The following is a 24,277-nucleotide window of genomic DNA, read 5'->3' as shown; positions in this document are numbered from 1 at the left end:
AATTTCTACAAATAATATAGTACTCTAATGCATAAAGATGAAAGTGTCGGGGACGGTTACTCGAGTTTTACAGGATTTCTCTACAGTAATTGATTTTTATTCCAAATTGATTTGACTAAAATGCTACATGAGAATAAGTTCTTTGAGTATCAGCATTGGTTCATAATTCCTACTATTCGCGGAAATATTTGGCCTGACTAGAATTGCCGGTTTGGCTTTAACTTATAACTCGAGTAAAGACGAAACACTTTCGTATTTACGTATTTTTATCAATTATTGTTCATTGAACGGGAGTTGGTTTGTTCCCCTTGAAAAGTCAACTAATTTCCGATCAATGACAATGATTACATGTTTTAATTTTTCCTTTTACAATTGAAATATTATTCTTCGTGATGATTTAACTCCAGTCCCCGTTAAAACATTATTAACATTTTGCTTTCAAATTACTTCAAAACATCTTTCAAAATATAACTTACCAGTATAGATGCACACTTTTAAAATAATTCTACTTTAATTAAACTTAGGAGATAATATAATCAATTAATCAATACTGTTTCGGAAATAAATTATATATATATATATAGGGTGTTTCAGCACCGCGGTCACAAACTTTCAGGGGGTAGAGTATACCTAGACAGTTGAAAATCACACAGCAATGCATGGTCGGAAATGCTTTCCTGGCGCGGTAGTAACAACACAAAACACAAGAAAGGAAGGACACGAACAGGGTAAGCAAACATGTTAGTACTACAGAAACCAACAAATAATAACAAAAATAAACTACGATCGTTATCAAGTAAATTTTTGAAATTACGAACCCGTACCGTGATGCAGATCGCTCAAACTGAACTCGGTAGTTCAATGAGGTATTACTTATTTTATTCTCAATAATAATGTCATATCTTGTCGCTAACGAGACTCACTGATAATTATATTAAAAATTTCTTAAAAATGTTCTTTTGCAGCAGAGAAAATGGTCAAAACCGCGAAGCATCCTCACTCTCTCCCGTTCTAGTATTACACTGCGTCGTTCTTTTGTTACGTTTAGATTCATAAATGAAAATCCATGTAACAGATATAATAAAATTATTAGTAACTATGTTTGAGTAGTTTTTTTTAAGTGTGAACAATATTGTATAACATAAATTTGAAGCTGCTCGTTTCATATCAGTGTGGCTAATAATTTGTAGCGAATATCTGCTGAAACTTTTTGCAGCTACATTTTATGCTTATGCTAATTTTTTTTAACATTTTACAGACTTTGGTACCAGATGAACAGAAGCTAGCAGTATCGATAATGAATATGCATGGTATAAGGTAAACTGTTCAAAATATATTTTTAATATAACCACAGACAGTTATCATTTTAATCGATTACCTATCAGGATGTTTTTTTTTTTTTTTTTACGTTTTTCGTGTCGAGAATCGTTCTGAGGAACGAATTTCAACACAACTGGAAGACCTTCAAATACTACATAGTGTCTTGTTTAAGGTTTACGAAAACACTGAGGAATGTCACTTGTTATTAAATTCATTCTTATTATATTATTTATTACATTAACTGGATTTATGAAGTGATCTCGTGTACACGATCAGTAGGTCAATAAATTATCGCGGGCAGAAATTCCTCGAATTTTAAGGAATTTTTCTAAAATCTTTCGGATATTAAGTTATAACATCTTTACGGAAGGGAAAAGAGACGTGTATGTGAATTAAAGAAATTCAAAACCGCGGTCTTCGAGAGTCGGCTCTATAATGGTTATAAAGGTAAAAAAAGTATGTTACTTAAGATAAAAAATCTGATGTGTACACCACATGACTTCCTTGTACGGAATATTAAATTATACGCATTTTTCTTGCATTTCATTTAAACTTATTGGATTGAATTATATCTACTTCGCCGACAGCGCATAAACCACAATAGAATAAATGCATTCTTTAAAATTCACTCTGGTATTTGTTTACCATTGCGACACTGCCGCTAGATTCACTTAACAGTATTAATAATTATATGACAGTTAACTTATATAATAATTATATAATGGAAACTAAGTTAACTGTTATATAATCCAATAATTATATAACAGTTAACTTATATATTTCGTTCATATTATAACTCATCATAATGCACAAAATTTATATCATTTAAAGAATGGAATTATCTAATCGTTGCTACATGTTCTATTCAAATACTATAATAAAGCTAGAATAATGTATAAATAAAATTAAGCAAACAATAACAACAACAAAAAAAAAAAAAACAAAAAAAAAAAAAAAACAAGAAACAGTTTTTCACAGACGATTGAGTATTTCTCATTTTAATTAATTCAGTTCTCACTTCGCGAGAAGGCAAAAATGCATAAAAACTCAAAATATCTATATTAAAAATTACGAAGTAAATCTTAAACACTTATTTCCTCGGAAAAATTCCAGAAAGAATTAAGCATGATTTAATTCCCAATAATAACTGGATGCGTTATCTTTGTTGTTGCGACGCTAAGTTTCTCTAGATTGGCAACAAATCCACTAGTCTCTGTTTCAAATGTAAATATCAATGGCTGCCATATAAAAAAGGCTTAGCGGCACTTAGACAACTTTAAAATTGTTGATAATTCTCAAAATATTGCATACAGATTTACTAAAGGCATAAAAACCTTAACCGGAAGATAAAAACAACATAATACAATCATTTTTTAAGCAAAAAATTTACAATTTACAAACATACAAGAGTAAAGAAACTGAATGACAGAGTGGATATATATATAAATATATTTATATACGTTTGGTGCGGCCGATTGCAACCAAAATACGAGGTGCGCATCTACATGTTATAGCAGTCCTATATACAAAATTTCAACGTTCTGAGGCTACTCGTTTTTGAGTTATGCGAGATACGTACGTACGCATGCACGTACATACATACGTTCGTACAGACGCCACGAAAAATTCTCTTCAGAATTCATTTCAAAGCAGTTTTATAATTTTTTTTGAAGGAAAAGAGTATTTTATTATGTCCTTACCTACAGATATCACGCAAAAACATCGTTAAAATGCATTCGATAGCGGTCAAAATGGATATTTTCGTTGAAATATGCTGCCTGAAACTTTTCGCGATTACAATACTTCCTTTTTACTTCGTACAAGGAAGTAAAAATGGGCAATCACTGCTTGAGTAATTATGTCTTGTCTTTAACAAAGAAGAGCAAAGTCTCAAAGTGGTATTAATTAAAGACTTTAAAATATGATGCTAAGTTTATCCTCTTGCTATTTGTAACAGCTCGTTTAAAATATAAAGTACTCCCATAAAGTTGTAAGGACCTTAAGTTTACTAACGTTTATTTTATTTTAAAATCTTCTCTTATTTTCCACTTCCGGCCAGAATAAACGCGTTAATTTGTTTATGCAAATTGTACTTGCTAACGCCCAAGTATTTAAGTTGTGGCTTTTCGCCAAGAGCAAAGTTAGATAGTTAGAAAGTGAGTCGCCTTGCCACTGCCTTCCGCACGAGTTTTTAAATCAGCTGCTGTCCTCCTTTAAGGTTTAGCCCTCTTGATATTTAAAACGTAATTTATTGGAGTTTCGGCAGTTTGCGTACTACATACGTAATAATTTAATAGGCCAGTCTTAGCGTTAGTCAGTTGTGTAAAGCACTCAAAGTTAAATCTTAGTTTTAGCTAGTTAGTAGTTTTTATATTTTTACGTTCAGACCGCAAGTGGTTGGTCTTTGTATCTATCCCGAAGTGCGGGAGTACCTATAATATCGTGGACAATAAAGGGTAAAATTAACCCTTCCTGCTTGTGTCGTCCATTCCACACATATTTGAACATAGCTTGAATAAGCTCCCTGTTCTCATCTAGGACACGTCGTATTCCCGAAACAGATCAAAAGACATACAAGTCCTGATAAAGTAACCGTACAAATTTTTTAGAGACCACACGATAATATAAAAAGAGGAAGAAAAAAAAAAATGTTCGCTTAGAAAGAGTGACATCTCAACTGTTGTTAAAGACATTTTAACAATTTAAATATTTTGTGACTTGCTTATCGAAACGACAGAATCATTTCATTGACTGAGAACAAACACATTTGTACAAAATAGATTTGCTTCGAGATGGAACAACATTTTAACATAAAATTTTGTTACAGATTAGGTAAATTTGCTACCGAAACGTTACAGATGATACGAACAGTGTATGGCACTGCATCACTATTAGGAAAACAAGTAAGTACCTGCGTATTTAAATTGGTGGCACAAAAATGTTGAAAAGGAACCAAAGATCGGGCAGAGGGGCCCTGCAACTTGAAAGAATGAGGAAAATGTGGAGAAAATTCGTTTTTTATGAAAGCTGATGAATAGATAAGCAACTATCAGACGTGCTTGGGATGAGCAAACAAATCCGTAGGATTAACTTTAATTGAAAATCTGTAAATAAGAAAAACTTTTTGTGTGATTTGTGCCTCGGATTTTCACGGAGCATCAAAAAGAACAGAGAAAAGCCTATTATGAAGATTTGTTGACTACTGCGAGACTGAAGAGCAGTTTCTTAAAATGTATCATGGCGGGAGATGAGACTTTGTATGTACTATACGACCCAGAAACAAAAAGACAAAGTGTAGAGTGGAAATGACCGTCTTCTACCATACCCCCTCCTCCTTCAAAAAAGTGGGCCCACCAGCGGCCGAGCGGTAAAGTCGCTGAACACTGGTAGTTCAGTCCGAGGTTCGAATCCCGCGAACGGGCTGGCTGCATGGGCGTTTTCGTGGTTTTCCCCATGTGTAACGTGTATACGAGCCAGTTTCCCTTAGAAAGTCCTCCACGAAAGGCATCCCTCCCCTTAGGCAGATAGCCCTCGTCTGCTTTGCCATAATTAAATACACCAACACCTTCAAAAAACCACGGATGTCTAAATCAAAGAGTATAAGGTGATACTGACCAGGATAAGTCGAGTCAGGAAGGAACTTTTTGGTTTTGGACAATGGTTTCTTTAACTCAATAATACTGGCCTCCATACAGCATTATCTGTACAGCAATATCTAGCTAAACATTCGGTTGTAATTATAAATCAGCCACTATATTCTTCCGATTTATAGGCAGCTGATATTTTTCCTTTTCCCAAAGCTTAGATGGCTATGAAAAGACAGAAATTGGAAAACGTCTCTGGCATTAAAAGAAATGTTAGGCATATTTTGAGAACGGTCAGTTTTAGTATCTATTAATAGCGTATCCTAAGAAACGTTGTAAAAATTTTATAGATTCCTCTGTGGCGATTATTTTGAAGAAAGTAAATTTATTTGAAAGTTAGTAACACTTTTTTATTTATAAGAAATTGTTCGGTTACTCTATGCGTGAAACTGTGTAATTTTGATTTGTGTAGTTTAAAATCTTTTTTTAGACTAATTTTTAAATTGCATAGGCTGAAAGAAAAATTTTGAGATTGATGCCTTATTCAGTATCAAAGGTGTCTACGAACCCTGAACTTTTTTATTTTACAATTTTCAGGTCTTCGTACGGAACTACATTTTCCACACTGTTTTATAAATCTAAGCCTAGGCTGCATGAAAGGTATTCTAGTGTTAACAGATCGATTTCAAACAATATCGGCAAGGTGTAATTACTGATGAGTTTACCACCTAAAAGTGTCCCTATCAAGGAGCATGGCTAAATGTTTAATTTGGGAATGATTATGGTAGCAAACAAGAGCCTGAATACGAAGATAAGATTGCCCAAAGATTTTTAGCCCAAAGGGATAATTTTTCCCAGAAGGTCTATTAATTTCGTTTTCGCATTTTGCATTGGTTCATTATAAACGGCGTTTCACTTTTCAAATGGTTGCCATCAAATATTATCACCCTGTATTATACTTAAAGAAATTAAATAATGAAGAATCTGCTTAAATGTATGTATGTTTCACTCACTGTGAAAAAACGACGGTACCTAGAGAGATCCATTTCTGAATAACGTAGTCCTCCTCTCGAATATGTGCACCTGGAAGCCCAAATTTGGGATTGATAGTTTGTTTTACTATCATAATTTGTGAAACTTTAACGAATATTTGATTAACAAACTCAGCGATTTCAAAGTGAGCAATGGAAACACTGTACAGTAAGACCCCGCTTAACGCGGGGGATACGTTCCATCAAAGTAGAGCGTAATGCGAAACAGCGCTAAACGAGGCTATCTTTACATGTAAATATTGGGGTTAGGGGAAGATGGCTAGGAAATTGGTTAGGTATTAAATTTAAAAAGTATGTTTTTTTAATAAAAATAAAACCAAACATTTATTTCTTAAAGCCCAAATTAATACCACATTAATATTTCTTGCAAAAATAAAAACAAAATATAAATGACAAAACGAATGTTCTTAAAAAAAAAAATAAAAAAAAAATAAAATTATAAGTCAGTCATATTTAGTTAGCCTTCCGCGTTTTCAGTGTTCTGCCTTTTTGTGACAAAAGCATCTAATGTTGTTTGCCTTTTTCTTTTGCGTTGTTCTCTTAGAAGTTCTTCATAAACGGATAGAACATCTCTAACACCACGCCTTACTTTTGAGCTCCTGTCAAAATTCGGATCATTTTCAATGAATTGATCCATTATTTCAGTTATGGTAGACAAACTCCTTTTTACAAACGCCATCGAAAGTTCTTTTTGCTCTTCTTCTGAATCACTGCTGTCAACATTTTTGTTTTCTTCTTGTTCAGTTAATTCCTTGAGCTCATCATTAGAAAGACTAGCCGCTGCTTCTTGAATTATTTCTTCGACATCTTCCACATTTACTCCTTCAAAATATGTCTGTACAATACCGCACCAAACAAGAAATACAAGTACACTCTTTCGGATATGTATTTGAAACCTATCGCTGCATAATATTTCGGGGAATCCCCGTGTGCTGCGAGCGATTTCGTGGAATCCCCGGGTTGAAATAAAAGAGCGCTAAACGAAACAGCGTTAAGCGGGGTCTTACTGTACTGGAAAAAAAAAAAAAAAAAAAAAAAAAAAAAAAATTACATCCAGCGCGCGAGACTGTGTATCCCAAATTCTGAAGATATTCTCTTTTTAATTTATTTTGTGATATTCTGTTGAAGTGAATTTTATGGTTTAAGTGCGAAGGCCATGATATTTAATAAATAAATGTAACGCATAAAACGTTAAAAAAACGCCCGTTTGGACCAATATAAAATCTAAAAGCTTTCATATTTTTATTTATTTATTTATTTTTATTCAGGAATCTATTGGGAATTCAGCCGATGATTTTAGAAGGCGTGTGTCGTGACCTCATTTCTCAGTACAAGAACCCCTTGCAGGATTCTGTGGATGCCGTGGTTACAATCCTCCTTGACGCTGTCGCAGAAAGCGCTGAAACGGTACGACAGCTATTTTGTAGCTTACGGAGTAATTTGGATTTTTGCACTTCAGGAATTCTTGTGGGCATTTTTCACGCATAATAGAGCTACAAATATACGAATTAAGCAGAGCAGTCTACCCAGATATTTGGAATATCCGGATAATTTCGATGTTGTATCCCAGCATGGGTTAAATTTGTATTTTCCTTAATGTATACATGTTAATTTTATTTTTGCCCATTTCGATTTTATTTTAGGGAACTTTATACAGTTATAGAAAATCTTTAAATACTGGGTTATTCCTAACACGTTTTTGTAAATAAAAATTGTTAAGTAGCATCATTTGCAAGAGTAAAATATACTTTGATCCGTCGCTTAGTTTATTTAACATGATTTTTTTAAATGTTTTATAAAGTTATCAGTAATCCTGTTTGTAAAATAAAATACAAAACGCACTTTTTTTTCGATAACATTCATATTATGATATTTTCAGTTCGCCTGAAATCTCAAACCATTTCAGTTTCGACTAAAACAAAAAGAATTAATTTTAATTTTCCGCATAAAACTTCGCTTATTTATTAGGTAGCATTGCTGCATTTTAAGCTGTTTGAATTATTAATTTTAGTAATACAATGTCATAGTAAAAATATATATCCAAACTGAATCAAAAATATCATAATTTGACTTTTGTTGATAATATTAAGGGCATCTTAATTATTTATTTGATAATAGCTTACTAGTAGTGAAGAAGACGTACAATACATAAAAATCGCACTACACCACCACCAGCCTAAGCAGTTATGAGTCATTTTTTTTTTTTTTTTTTTTTTTTTTTTTTTAAGGGCGTCAAACTATGCTAAAAAAGAAATCCCGTGCTTACACAGCAGAAGACCAGCTCTAAAATCTCTTGTATTGGGAACTGTACTTGCACGGCCACTAATCCAGCAGTTATCCTGTTATTTTGACTTTAGTTTCACTTCTACTTCCATAATCAGAATTCAAATCAGTTAAACTTATATACCTGAGCTTTCGGAGACTATCTAGATCTTCAAATCATTAACTACAAAAAAATTTTACTTTTTGACAAAACAAGAAACTTCAATTTCAATACTAACAAATAAATAAATTGGAATTCCAACATATCCAAAAAAGTAATTAACAATACAATAATAAATCAAATACAACGAATCAAAAGTATCTGCACAGATACAATAGATCTACAACGCGAAATTTCGCTCATTATTAAAATTCTCAAAAATAATCTTATACCCAATCAATTTATTAACCATTGCCTTAAAAGAGCAGGCGTTAAGTACTCACTCTAAATCATTTAACTGATAAGGATATGATAATTTGTTCCTAAACCTGAGAAGGCAATATAAGTTGAATGACTATCAGTTGAAGGATTTGTATATAGTGTAATTACTCAGTTGTATATATTGTAAAAAGCTAATTGTCTTCAGACTTATGCTGTTACTAAAATCTTTAGTCTGTCAAATAGCTCTTTGACAATGAAAATTCCTTTTTTCCTTTCTTAAATTCTTAATCGTTTCGAAACGACAATTAGCCAGAAATTAATTAATTTCCATTCACTAGTATTTTCAAAAAAATTTTAACAAACGGTTTCACTCAAATAAGAACTCCGCAGAATACATCCCTCAAGAATTCCGAGTCCCACCCATTACCATAAATTACTTCACTTAAGTCTTACCGACTGATATTATTCAAAACCCCCGCTGCCGCTAAGAATTTTGGAAAACACTACAATTCTGAGTCACACGCGAAGAAAACACTCCCCACTAGAAAGAACGTAAGTTAATTAATAATTTTTCTGGCCTTCATATCTTCATGTACATTCACTTTTCTTATTATATTTTTTATTTTTATATTATTTTTGATTTGTTTTTACAAAGTTTGCATTATTTATCTTATATTTTGTAATTTTCTCATGTTTATTTCAACTACGATGAATTCTATTTCATAATGACAATTTCCAGTGTTTAATTTTTACAAATAATATTGAACTCAAATGCATAAACACCAGGGTGCCGGGAGACGGTTACTCGAGTTTTTTCGAAATTCACTGCAGAAATTGCTGAAAATTGAAGTGGCTAAAATGCTTCATAGGAATATGTTCTTTGAATATCAGCATTGGTTCATAATCCATTCTATTCACGGAAATATTTGGCTTGACTTGAATTGCCGGTTTGGCTTAGACTTATTGCTCGAGTAAAGACGAAACACCTTCGTATTTATTTATTAATTATCGTTCACTGAACGGAAGTTGGTTTGTTCCCCTTGAAAAGTCAACTAATTTCCGATCAATGACAATGATTACATGCATTTAATTTAATTCTTGCCTTTGATTTATTCCTTTTACAATTGAAATTTTGTTATTCATGATTTAATTCCAGTCCCCGTTAAAATATTTTTAACATTTTACTTTCAAGTTACTTCAAAACATCTTTCAAAATATAACTTGCTAGTATGGATTCACTCTTCTAAGATAATAGTAACTTGTTTTCGCACTAAATGAATTTAAGATCATACAACATTATATATATATATATATATATATATATATAATATATCAAGCAAGGTAGTAATTACAATACTGAATGACCAATTTGGTCTAGAAAACATCTTGCGCAATATGCTGCAAAATAAGTAAATTAGAAATTGTAGTAAGCTCGCCTGGTTTGATTTTCATATGTATTAATTTTTTTAAAACGTGTTGAACTTTTTGGAGCAACAGCTCCTGGTAACTTTTAGGCGAGCTTACTACAATATATATATATATATATATATATCAGAGAGAGAGAGGAAAATTATTAATTAAAACTTTAAAAGTAGATTCGTAGTTACCTAAACGTGCAGAACAGTTGTAATATATTCAAGAGCAGGAATTTAGATGGCGTAGAAGTGTTGATCCATAATGACTAGGAAATTGGAGGTGAAGGCAGATTAAATTTTCAGTTTTATTTTCAGCAGCATCTTACGGCTAAACACAAGTCGGCACATTAAATGTGCCTGTTCCAAAAAGCTTACATTTTTGATAACTTTGTAGCAAGAAAGCAGTAGCAGACAGACAGCACTGTAGCTAGGCCAAAGCGTGGAAAGCAAGTGCGTAATGTTCAAGATGAAATCGTAAGTCAGACTGAGTTAGTTTTGGTTCTCAAAGCCTTTTGATTGGATAGTTAATACTGCTGTAAAATTTCTAGTGGCTGATTGAGTTTTAGTTCTATTTACATCACCAGAATTACGTAAGAGTCATATGACATAGATTTTTCTCGAAATGACGCAGTGCAAATAGATGTTGCTATTTTTAGAATAGAGGGGGGAAATTAATTTACGCTGTTAATTTAATCTTTTAAATATTCTTAATTTTCTTATATATATGTGGAGAGAGAGAGGAAAAAAAATCCGGCATAAAATATATGCTAATAAAAGCAGTGCTGTACTGACATTGGATCGGGGTATAATTTGAAGAACTGTGTAAATCTGCAATTGATGTGTAATAAAAAAAATACTTCAGTAGCAGTAGCAGTTTTATGGGATATATTTTGCTGCAGAACATTGGTAACACTGTATAATAATTGTCCAGCTCTTACGTAGTACGTTATAAACGTAAATTCGCAGTTACGTAAACGCGCAAAAGCCGTAATGTTCAAACTGAAACCTCCCTAGTGAGCAATTAGAAGTATTCCGTAAACAATTCCTTTTACCCTAACGTATACTTCATACACCCTAACGATATTCTCCAGGTTAGTTTTAGTTACTTATTTATTACCGTTTATTTGTAATAGAAGACTATCTGTCATTCTGTTTGTGTACATTATGCAGATAATTCATCTCTTAATCTGTAATCTTCTGGGTTGTACTTGATCTGGTAATGTTAAGTAGTCCCAAAACCTTAACAGATGTGAAGCGAATTATTTCCATGTCTGAAACAATGACAAAGATGTGAAATGACTCTGTTTACATGAAATGGTTATTTTAACCTTTTCACAAACACAAGCACATTCTCCTGGGCTACACCATAAGACTACACTCGCGGTGATGAACAGAACCGCCAAATTTAAATCTAATACTGAACAGAAGTCAAGGACTACACAATTAAATATTACTAGAACCTGGCTCGCTACTCTGTCGGAATGGCAAAATCGAAGTGTCAGCAGCGATAGAATGCAAAGCCGAATAATTGCAACTATCTGAGCTGGTAGGAAAGTAACACGTAACGTGCACGTGAAGCCAGAAACGCGCTCTTTTTTAAAATCCAAAAACTGCAGTTTATAGGTAATTCATTTGCATCCCGATGACGAATTGGGAAAGAAGTGATGTAGAAGCTGTTCGCACACTTTTTAGATGATTGTCATTATAATTACAGAAATATGTTGCCCAAAATTTTATCGTTTCAAATGTTTTGTTTGGTAACCCGTATTCTTCATTATCTTTCTACACCGTAATTTCCAAGACAACAAAGCCTTTTGTAGTATAGGAAGAGGTATTTTATCCCATTGCCCTCGAACAGCTCTCCAAAGTTTTAGGAGATTGTAGGTAGACGTTTGGACAATTTCAACATTTTAAAAGTCCAGGAGCACAAAAATACATGGACCATAGATCAGGAGATTTAATAAGGATATGAGTGAAGAGTATGGCCTTGATACCCGTTTCTTAATATTTAAAAATTGCGTATAAAATATGTTTTTGATAATATGTGAATTGTCTTCATATTTTCTCCTTTCTCTGAATTGGATTATTCGATTATGGCAAAGCACACGAGGGCTATCTGCTTTAAGGGAGAGATGACTTCGTGGAGGACTTTCTAAGGGAAAGTGGCTCGTATGCACTTTACACATGGGAAAAATCATGAAAACGCCCATGCACCCAGCCCGTTCGCAGGCTTTGAACCTCGGACCGAACTACCAGTGTTTAGCGTCTTTACCGCTCGGCCGCTGGTGGGCTCCTTCTCCTTTCTCTACAGTTTTAATTTGCCGTTATATGGAAAACAAGAAACGATCATAAATGCCTTAGAAAAACATTGTTTAGATTCCTTGAATTATGTTTTAAGATTTTTTCTGCTCTTTGATGGCAATAAATGGATCTCGTTTTATTGAGGTCATTTAAGTACACCCGAGTTTCGTCTATTGTGACAATATTTTTTCTTTTTTGTCTGGATAAATGTTTCCCATAAAGAGTTCTGTAGTTTATGTTTTTTCGCTTTTTTAAGATTTAAATTAGCATTAATCACTTTGTTTACAGTTGGCACTCAACATTTTAATTATTTTGCAACTGTCCTTGACTTAACGGATTTTCTTTTAACGTTAAAGATCTTAACTTTTGCAACATTTGAAACATTCCGTTTTTTCCTTCATACGTATTTAGAAGAATTTTTCCACTTGAAGCTAAAATTTGACGATTTTTTTCTTTGTTGTTGACAACATTACCTATCGTAGCTTTAGATATCGAAAAGCAATGGCTTTGACAACGTTTTTTTATAACCAGATACGAATGATTTTCTTCGCAAAGAACACAAACATAGCTTTCCATCCTTTGTTTCTATAAAAGCGACATTTTGCATGAAAACAAAACTGTCAAATAGCAGGCGATAACTTATGCTTTCAAACATATAATAGCAATAGGGGGATCGGAAAGTAATGTCGCTTTCTTACATTAAATTACACGAATAAATTTTTAACACGTTTTTATTTTTAATCAATAATGTAATCACTCTCATTATCAACAACCTTTTGCCATCTAATGTGCAGATTTTGAATCCCCGGACCGATATAAGTCAATTGGTTTTTGAGTAAAATACCTCAAGATGGCATTTTGGACATCATTCAAATTTTCACATTTTTTGGCACTAAGAAAATGTTGTAGGGATGGGAATAAATGGAAATCCGAGTGTACGATATCGGGCGAGTATGGTGGGTGATGCAGCACCTCCCATCCCAATTCATTCATTTTTTCCAGTGTCCATCTTGCATAGTGCGGTGTAATGTATTTTGCAGTAATTTACAAAACAGACAATCTTCTTAGTAGAACATAAATTTTATTTCTAGTTCACGGTGATATCTCACGTTGCTGAGCAACGGTTTAATACAAATATGGCGTTGCCACTTCAACAATAATTATATTTATTTATTAAATAACAAGATATTACAGCGGTCTTGCATTGTCGTGTTGCAGAATGATGCCTTTTCTATTGACAGTCGCCGGATATCTTTCGATTAAAGGTTGGTTCACTCGACCCAGTTGTTCGCAATAAAGATCTGCATTAACAGTTTCTCCAGGTTTCAGCAATTCAAAATGAACAATTCCGCGAATACTCCACCAAACATACAGAAGCGCCTTTTTGGGATGTAAACCCTTTGTAACCCCTATTAAAACTGCCTTTTGCGTTTTGGATTATCATATAGGACCCATTTTTCATCTCCAGTAATCCAAATGATCCAAAAACGGTTCTGTATGGTGCCATTAAAGCAATATGTTGCATGTGATGGATCGGTTGGCTTTGTTCTCTTCGGACAGATTATTGGGGGGCTCAAACACCTGCTTTGCTTATTTTTCCATTCTTGTTCTTGGATGTTCGACCAAGGTTGGTTAAAAGTGTTTGACATGGATTTGCTTCCACTTCTGCCCTGAGCATGTTGTTGCCGACATGCGCAGAAACGACATTACTTTCCGGTCCCCCTATTATAAAAGAAAAATATCCAAGCAGATTTGTTTTTCCAACAAAGCAAAAATCGTCTAAAAAATGTGCAAACACCCTCTGTAGTAAAAACCGAAATCAAAATAACTGGTTAATTTAAAATAATAATCGCTAGTCGGTAGAGAAAAAAAGAAGCATTTTCTACTTTGAGTCCGTTAGGTTTATTTTGCAGCTGGCAACACCTTAAATAAGCAATGATCTCGCCCGGACTCGTTCCCAATTGCTAGCCGGATGTGCTTCCAATAACACCATGAAAACAGGCGGTAAGGGAGTATAAAACTCCTCGCACTTAAACAGATTTCACATCCTCATGCAATTTCATAAACTTGATTTTCTAATAGAATTAGAGATTACGTTTTCTAATGCAGGGCGAAAAAAAAACTAAATCTGATGAAAATTCTTTGATTCATTCCTAGATGAAACCATATCCAAATATGAAGAACGACGTTTTATATGCGGTGCAGCGTTGCATTGACAAAGAAGCTGATAGTACTAAAGAGAGATTAAAGTCGCATATAGATTCAGAAATGTGCTACATCAACCTGGGACATCCTGATTTCGATGGTGCTGTGTAAGTGCTATTTTAATTTTAAAAATAATATCTGAATTTTTTCCATGAATTTCTGGATAAAATTTATGTGAGCAAGTTTCACACCTAATACATACATGTATTTGAATGTTATTTTATCGATTTATGTCTACATTTTTTATCATTTTATTGAAACTATTTATTTAATAATGCAACTAATAATGAACAGCGGGAACCGGTGTAACTTGAGTAGTTTTTTGAGGACTATAGTTTTGAAGACAAACCAGAACCTTTTTCCTGAGCTGCTGGAGTAAAAAAGATGGGGAAAAAAAAAAAAAAGAAAAAAAGAAAAAAGAAAAGAAAAGAAAACATGTGCCTTAGTGAGAACAGAAAAATATTCGAGAATGTTCAATAAGAAACGAAACCTCTAGCGCCATCTGTTGACCAAAAGATACATGAAAAGCAATTAATAACTAATTTTTAAAAAGCTGATTGCAAAAAGAGATTATAGTCGGAATCTCTTTCCTCTTTCAGTTCTTGTTTATTCCTCGCCAGGAATTGAATCAGTGGTCTTCCGTATTACTCTGGAAGCTAGCTTCCGTGACGTGCACCAACAGTGCCATAATTCATTATATTCCGTAATTCGTATATAATTAAGAATATACCGCAATCTATTACGCCTGGGAAATTCTTCATTTAAATCTACAATTTGTTTAGGCTTAGTGTTTGTATTCGGATTGAGATTTGTAATTTTCGTTGTAATTTATTTTTAATTATGTCTTGATTTATATTATTTAGCTTTTCGAAATATTTATAGATGTTCTGGTACCTAATTCATTGCCGATTTGCGATATAACTTGCACTGGCAGCGCTGTGCACTCTCTTTTAACTGCCGTTAATATTTACATTGGAAAGACAACTTATTATCCACATTTGCGATGCGACCATATAACTAAACATGGGGCTGTGGGAATCAATGTTGAAAGAGCCATTGGCTGTTGTCTGTCCTATAGAAAAAAATGTCAGAGCTTTGGTGGGAACCTTACAGATTGGTATCAAAGGTAAAGGCAGCGATATGAGGGAGTTTGATTGCCGTCGCTGGAAAGGCCGGGTGTTCGATATCAGCAGCTGCCGATTGCTAAGCATGTCGCGCAGTACTGTGGCACGAATGTGCAAGAAGTAATTGAAAACCGATCAAACCAGCGTGAATCTTGAAAAGTATGATCGTAAACCAACAACTCACGTATGAACTGCTCGAAGGCTCAATCATATCCTATCGATGGCGAGAAGCGCAACCTTACATCAGATTATAATACATCTTAATGCAGGAGCTTCGCGTAGCGTCTTCATAAGGACTTTTCGTCAGCAACTGAAGCAACTCGGTTGTAACAGCCGACGGCCATCTAGAACTCCAATGATAATGGAAAGACACAGATTGCTGCCTCTGCGATTTATCAAATTGGCCAATTGGAAATTGCCATTGGAAGGCAGAAGTCTGGAAGTGTGTCATCTGGTTCGATGAATCGTGATTCCAGCTTCTGCAGATGGACGGCGGAATTTTTGTTTGGTGTAAACCTCACAAAGTACTGCATCCTTCCTGCAAAATAGGACATGGATGTGGATAGTGTAACTGGACAGGCGGATTTGTAACCGTCTTGCACGTCTTTCAGCGATCCTTGTTGGATCTCTCGTCACGCTGAGTGGAATCCTGACGAGATCAAGCTATGATAAATTGCTGGCTTGTCATCTGCACCCCTCCATTACGCTTTTGTTTTCTCAGAACGATGCGCTTCTTCAAACGGATAATGTACCATCCCATCGGTCCGCGTTGTACGTGAGCGGGTCAACTAGTTTAAGGTTTGGTTTATTAAGGTTTGGATATTCACATGGGCTAGAAAGGTCCCCAGATATGAATTCTGTCGAACATCTGCGAGATGAGTTGCAACGGTCTTTTCCCTCTATGGACTCACTGTTATGCTCTGTGGCGAATTAGCGACAGAAATTGCAGGATTATTAGAAGACAATACTGTCATGTCTTTCAACATTTCATCGAAACCTTTCCCAGGCGTACGTCGACTGTTATTCATTCAAAACATAGAGCGACACAATATTGAAAAATACTTGCAATAATTTGTCTTTTCAGTTTATTTATATTTGCAGTCTGAAAATGAAATATTTTTAATTGTTTTTAAATACATACATGATTTTTATTTAATAAAATAATGGACAAAAGATACGAATTACTGTTAATAACAGTAATGGGAAGAGCAAAGCGTTATTGGATTCAAAAACCTACGAAGAGTCGGGTCAAAGTGGAAACAATGTTCGAAATTAATCAATTAAAAATGCATTTGACCATCTCTGAAAAATTTATGAGAGTTGAAAGTAATTTTGAGATTCATAATCGCCAAATACTAATGTAAACACCAAAATCACAAACCTTAAATCTTATAGTGATACTGCAACAGAGCTACCTGAGGCACAGTATGGTATTAAGTAGTCATCATGATTTATCTCAATTACAATAATCACTTAATTTGAGTAAAACCATAGCGATTCCTCTGCCACTATTGAACGTCGTACTGCTTGCCAACTCAACGTCGTGGTTTGCAATGTCATCATCATCAACATTTGATGACTTCTAATAGTCATAAAGGATGCAATCACCGCATGAATGTATATTAATTGTATCTTGCTGCATCTGGTTATATTATTACTTTATTTCGTAGGAATACCAGCTGGACATTTGCATTAGAATAACCCACGCCGACATTCATCTAACATCAGCAGGCATACTTTCCAAAATCTCCATGTCATTCCTCTATCTACACGATCTATAGATCTCTAGGCGGTGAACACTGCATGGGATATTAAGGATAGTGTAAGCGTTTCTCAAACTATGGTTCTCCCAGATTTCCAAAAATATCATGGTATTTGGAAACGAAATTTTACATCATTTCTTTCTGTAGGCGTGTGACTAAGTACACTGGAATATCTTTCTCAAAACTCAATAAAGTCAGTGTATTCTCAAAACTAAAATAATTTAATCTTTGTCTTGTCATGTCTTTCTCTTGAGCATTGGCTGTTCTCAGTACCCATGGGATATTAAAAGGGTTTGAGAGGAAACTTGGTTTGTGGGTTAACTGGGTAATGTACCTTACACTAAGCGCTATTTCCAACATTATAGAATACTTTTAGTTGAAACTTATATCGTTATTGGGAAAGAATTATGAATGACATCTATTTGCATCTCCAAACTCTGAGGTCACAGTTCCAAACATATTTTCTAACGATAAATATAATTAAATTTCATGGCCTTTTTTTTTTCCATTGCGATTTTAGAAAAGACAAACTACCATCGAATGAAAAAGAATAGTTAATTGAACTCGCAAATGATAAAATTCCAATTAAAATGAAATTCCAAGCAGGAGGTATAGTTAATTTCTGGTCTTCATAATGAATGAAACGGAATATTATGAACTGTACTATAGTTATTTAAAATTATAAGTGTTTTCTTCTACGTATTTGTCCAAGAAAGGGCTTTCATCACTGATTGAAATAAAACCTAAGTCCCGAAATCGATTTGATGTATGCTCCGATCGCAGACTTATGCTTACCAGCATACATCCGAACATGGAACAGCTGTTTGAGAATCGGTAGACTCATCCATGTCATTAACATGAGCCTCAATATTTGTTTCATTTTTACTTAATACCATAAAGATTATCCAAACTCTAATAGCCTCGAATTATTAAAAACGAATAAAAATTTCCTTCCGTTAATTTAATATCGATATTAAAAATAAAAGAATTTCAATTAATTGGATTTTAACAATTACGAAATAATTTCCTGAGCATCTGAGGATAAAGACGGATCATAATTGGCATAGTTAATTAGAACTGAAATATTCGTATGAAATCATTTACACTTCTGCAGCTGAAGAAGAGGAAGGTTCTATATTTAAACCTTTGAAACTGGTTCTGAAAATTTATGAATGTTACGCTGGCTATTACTATGACTTCCAATAAAGTCTTTACGTTCAGGTATGTAACTTTTAACTGTAAACGGAACTGCTAAACAATATGTAACTGTTCAACAGAATGACTGCTCGGACCAAATGCAACGTTCTATGTCCTTTGGAGCATATTATCATAGTTTTACATTTTCTTTCTACAGCAGCGTAGAATAAATGATTTCGACGATTGCAGGTGCGAACCTGTTAAGCCAGTTGCTGAACCTGTGAAAATATGGGACTCTGCTGGGAAAGTAGAAAACTGCACTACTGCGAATTTAACGGTAAGTTCACTCACCCATCATAAATTTCTTCTTATTTCAAACTGATCACAAATTTTTGTTTCTGTAATCCAATAATCCTGTTTTTAGATTATGATCGTAAGAATATGCAAAGTGTTCATATTCTTACAATCATTATTGTGCTTCAATTAACAGTATTGCGTGCGCACGGGTTCGTAATTGATTGAATGCACAAGTCCGGTAATAGGTCAACAAAAATTTATTTTTATCAAAATATTTCAGAACTCTGAAATTTTCCTCAAAAATATTCGTACAAGTATCACACAGTGTACATTTCTATCTACTAGAAACATTAAACACAATCCAATGCATCTAAAGAGAAAGCTAATCGGATGTATCACAGTTCACGCGGAACTATAACAAATCGCAACAACAATAACTAAGCAACTGAGAGCAGGTGCTCTCTCTCCAGGCTTTTACAGTTTACAATCTTCCGTCTAGATATTTCCGGTACTTTCTGCTTCTCGAAATTAATGGAAAGCAGTACGAGGATGGAATTACGGTTACAGCAAACATAGTGGTCAATTACATTTATTTAATTTCAATACATATTACGGTGATACAGGGACCAGACCAAAATATCGCCAAATGCGGCGACTTTCTACGACTTCTCTCCAAAACCGTCGTCAGTTTGGCTATGTATCGCCAAATTACCGAGATACTCATTTGCTCAATGTTTAATGCACTTGTGCCAGCATTCTTACTTTTTCGGTAGAGCTTTCTATTAAAATTTGTCTCGCCCTACATTTACACAGAAAAATACTACTACTTTACTTATAATTCTACTAAAATTACCTGTCTAAGTACAAAATTTGTTACAACAGGTATTGCACTATTTTAGAAAATGAAGTTAGGTGGCAAGCTTGCACCGAACCCAAAATCTTGCCAACATAGTGCTCAGTTCATATCTGTTTGTCACATTCTCGTCTTCTTCATCAATATTTCAAAACATTTAATCATTATTCGATAAAAATTAGAGGAGAAAAATGTGATAACCATCTACTGTAATACTGCATTCATTACATTAGGTTTTAAAATGGTTATTATATAATTTTTTTTTTTTTTTTTTTTTTTTTTAACTGTCCAACTAGTTTTATCTGCCTTTTCTTTTTTTAAGAATATTGTACTTCCATAAAACTCACACGTTACAGACTGTTCATTCTCACAATATTTGCAACTGTTTTGCTACTATTATATTTGAATTAGAACTATAAACAACCGTGCAATTATCTTTAAACGTTCAACATATAAAAAGCGAAAATTCATGAGACAGTCGCGATGCAAGTTGCAGAAATTTACGAAACATTTGCGGCCTGGAATTTTCACTAACAATTTTGGGAGATTTTTTGATTGATTATTTATAATGCCAATGAGGAAAAATTTCGGAGTCCCTATGGTAATCAAATCATCTACCTCCACATCGGAAGAGTAATGATGAGCAGAGCTGAGGGAAACCAGAGGGAACCAGAGAGAAGGAAAGCCTACATATGGCTGGTGAGTTCATGGTACAACATGAGATCCTCGTTCCGAGACGGTGAGTGTTGGGAGAAATCACAGCTGAGTAAAAAAGAGGATGAAGAATCATTGGCAAATCTGAGAAGAATAAGGGTGGTAGTAGAAGAGAAAGAGAAGAGTGAGAAAGAGCAAGTAACGTACTGGAGGGGTGTTGGTGACAGGAAAAGTTCGGGTTCCAAGATCATCTCCTGTGACGCCATCTATCTGCGTGAATGGAAGCTTGCCGGAAAGTCGAGATTAGGGTTAACTGATCAGTGATGGAGTCGCCATCTAGTGGTGGTGTCTGCAGAGATTAATCTTCTTCAGCAAATCTTATTATTGTCATCGCTGCTTGGAAAACAAATCTGAGTTTATCGGAGGCTGACTTTGCGTTCTCGATCTTTTCGATAAGAGAAATCACAGTTTTTAAAAAGTTCATGATTTTTCCATCTTGCATCCAGGTGAGGGCTTCATTTAAATCTTCAGGTGGTGGTTTAATTTTTCTTCTCATTTTATCACTGTAGGAAATTCCTGGAAGAGATTGTTGAACTGCATTCATCTCTTTGGTTGAAATACCAGGAAAATTTTCAGTATTGAGTTCAGGAACTTTCTCTATGGGAGTTTGTTTTTTCTGCTCTGCAGGCTGTCTCTTTTGCTCAAATCGTTTTTCTTTTTGTAGGCGCTACACCCACGGTAGCTGCTGACACGGTCAGATCCGCAAAAAATACACTTTGGCTTTTCTTCCTTTTTGAGAGTACACTGGTTGATTCGGTGCTGTTCGCCGCACTTAGAGTATCTTAGAGGTTTATTGCAGACTTGTAAGTGCACGAATTCCTGACATCGGAAGCACTGTATTGGGCGTTTTCTAGGCGAGAACTTCTCGATGTTAATATTGAAGCTGAACATTCTGTTTACCTGATGGATAGCATGACCTTCTGCATTTTTCTTTATTTCTAATAGGTAAATGGGTAGTTTCTCAACAGTTTCTTGACGTCTACGAGTAAATTGCTTGACTTTTACCGATTATTTATACTGTTACAAATTTTGTACATATGTAAATAATTTTAGTGAAATTGTAGTATTTTTCGTATAATGCAACATGAAATGCTTGAAAGGAACAATGCTCTGCGGAAAAAATAGGACTCCAGGGGACAAGTCTATTTAACACTGAGTAATGGCCATTTCGCTAAACTGGAAAGATATCGCCAAGGTTTCGGCTACAAATTTTGCCGAAAAACCGCAAAAAGTAGTCTAACTTTGCGAAAATTTAGCGACATTTTGGTCCAGTGTCTGTATAACTATAACTAGTACTGTAACTGTAATTGATCCCTATGTGTAACTGTAACCGTATCAGGCTTTTTTTTGTGCAATTTTAACCGTATATGCTTTGCAGTAAATTCGACAAATGGAAGGTACTAGAAATTTCTTTGCGGCCTGAGGAAAACGAAATGAGCCCTAAGAGAGTATCAGTTTCTCAGTTATTAGTTCAGAGATGAATTTGATTGAACTGTGTGATACTGAGAAGAGCTGTACGAGTACATTTGTGGAAAGTTCAAAACTGTAAAGTATTTCATTCGGTAAAATAAATTTTATGAAGCTATCGTCGGTTCTGTGTACGCACGCAACAATATTATATACCTAGTTGTGAGTGACAAACAAATTCCTGCACAAAACAGTGTTTTCAGCTGGATTAGGAACTTCAGCGGGTTAAATGAAAGTGTACTGAAAGGAATGTACAGCGGTAAATCAGTACTGAGGTGTATACCGGCCGCAGTACAGCAAATGTACAGCTTGATATTATAAGGTCTTGTCTGCATGGCTATCATAAACTGAACTAGACGTTAGAAGACTGTTTAGTGAATATTCATTGATTCCTAAAGTACCACAAAGTCAGAAGAAGGGTTTAAAGATCCCTTCGATATGCATTCTGGCAGGAAAGTTTGGTGGCAAGCATTGCTCCCAAGCTTGAGTTGAAAGCAAGAGAGATTTGAAAGTTGTTTGAACGCAAAATAACTGTTCAATAAATTAAATAAATCCCCACAATACTGAGATATCGAAAATGAGGTCAATGGACACTGGCAGAAAAATTCTAGACACAGTAGTGCATTAAGATTTGAAAATGCATAAAATTTGAGCTCAGAAGCTCACAGATTTGCAGAAACAACAGTGTGTTATAATGTGCCAGGAACTGTTATTTCGTACTGTGCATTTCTCGATAAGATGGAGGAAAAGAAACACGGTTGATGATCTCTGGAAACAAGGAAATGCCAGCAGGCTATCTGCAGCACTCCTCGAGAATGGTTTGCTTGTAATATTCGTGTATGTATTTCGCCAGTTGAAATATGTTCCATTACTTTACTCGTCTTATTCCAAACTTTATTGAACGACCCAAGTATCACACGTTTTTTTATTAAAATTTAACATTTATAAACTTATCCCATTCTCGAAACATTTGATTCGTAACATATTCGTCAGGGTTATTTGACATCAAGATTACCATTTTTAATACTTACGTCTTATCTCGTCAGACTTGAAAGGTGGCTACCATGGAACCAAGAAAAATTGGCAGAGATGCCGTTTAACTTTTACCAATCATTCCTGCGGAATTCTGAAGGAACTGACGCGTCTTTATTTTTCAAAAAAAGCAATCACACGTCACTCTTAATTATACAATGGAGAGATTCAAATTATAAAATCAGCACATAAAAAACTTGCATAAATATTAGTTCAGTTAATCGTTAATTAACAAAGCTAATGATTAAATTCTGCGTCAAATTTTACTGCAATCTCAGCTTAAAATGGCATGAGTACAAACTTATGAGGCAGGTTAGTTTTTCCAATCTTTTTACTGTTTTTTCAGTCACATTCAGGCTTTCTTTTCCTTATTTAACAGATGTTAATTCTCTCGATTAGCTCTATATGAACCGGAGTGCAGTGCCAAATAAGATTCCACAGCCCTCGAGCGAACTTCTTTTCTGAATGGATTTTCTCTTGTCATAATATATCCCACTGTTTCGCCATTTTTGATTTGTTTTTAAATAAGATACGATATTGTGTCCATTAGACACTTTTTTATGGTAAGATCCCATAACTTTGAAAACATTACATTGCTTGTTATTCTGTAGAAATTGGGGTCCCAAATTCTAAATCCTATTTAAAATTGCAAGGGAAAAATAAAGTAATAACAATTGAGTTACATTTTTGCTTGCGTACAGACTCGTAATAGATCGCATGAACACAGAACCGACGGTAGCTTGATAAAAAAAGGAACTCTTTACAGTTCTGGAGTTTTTCGCAAAGATAGCCGTACAGCTATGTTCTTAGTATCACAGAGTATAATCAGTAGTTACACTTCCAAACTGCTAAGAACGTTATAGATAAAGCAATGCAAAGCGCATCTAAAGAGCGAAGCTCACACGGATATCTCTTAATACTCCGTAGTCGACTCTGAACTAACAACTGAGAGCTAGTGGTCTCTCCGGTTTGCATATTTCACAAGTGCACATCTGTGTAGCCACCGAGGGAGTGGCTTCTAGGATGGACCAATGAGCATCCTGTGATATTTCTGTCATGTCACATGACCTTTCGCGTGCTTTAAGATTAAGCAAGATGGTTGAAAATTTTCTGCCACACAATTTTCTGTACAAAATAATTAAAGCATCGTCGATTGCTTCTGAAACTTTTCATTGAGGAGTTAGTTCAAATATAGGCAATTATGAAGATTTCACTACATGGTTGAAATAAATACAAACACATGTTGGATACTTCGCAAAAATATCGATGTGAAATATTACTTAATAAGTGGTAAATAAGATGAAGAAAGAAATATGTGATAAACATCTGAGCCCAAATGGAATCTTTACATAAAACTAAGCGTATGAGA

The 24,277-nt window shown here is 34.5% G+C and overlaps 1 protein-coding gene across 5 annotated transcripts in view; it reads left to right on the top strand.

Annotated features, from left to right (window-relative positions):
• LOC118202133 (dynamin-1-like) overlaps positions 1-24,277 on the top strand; it is a 204,191-nt gene that overhangs the window by 84,549 nt on the left and 95,365 nt on the right. For 3 of the 5 annotated variants that reach the window (XM_085821519.1, XM_085821520.1, XM_085821518.1), the window contains exons 10-13: positions 1,259-1,317; positions 7,225-7,363; positions 14,474-14,628; positions 18,795-18,882. In XM_085821519.1, coding sequence (XP_085677645.1) covers positions 1,259-1,317; positions 7,225-7,363; positions 14,474-14,628; positions 18,795-18,882 — 441 coding nt within the window. Of the gene's footprint in view, positions 1-1,258; positions 1,318-7,224; positions 7,364-14,473; positions 14,629-18,762; positions 18,883-24,277 lie in introns of those variants that run through there. The other 2 variants (XM_085821522.1, XM_085821521.1) reach the window with 2 other exon arrangements.

This window comes from Stegodyphus dumicola, chromosome 8 (genome assembly GCF_044657685.1).
Source record: "Stegodyphus dumicola isolate Sdum_Otavi_A_Nest chromosome 8, ASM4465768v1".
NCBI lineage: Eukaryota > Metazoa > Arthropoda > Arachnida > Araneae > Eresidae > Stegodyphus > Stegodyphus dumicola.
Note: the sequence above shows the minus strand (reverse complement) of the source record. Positions and strands in the feature narration are given on the sequence as shown.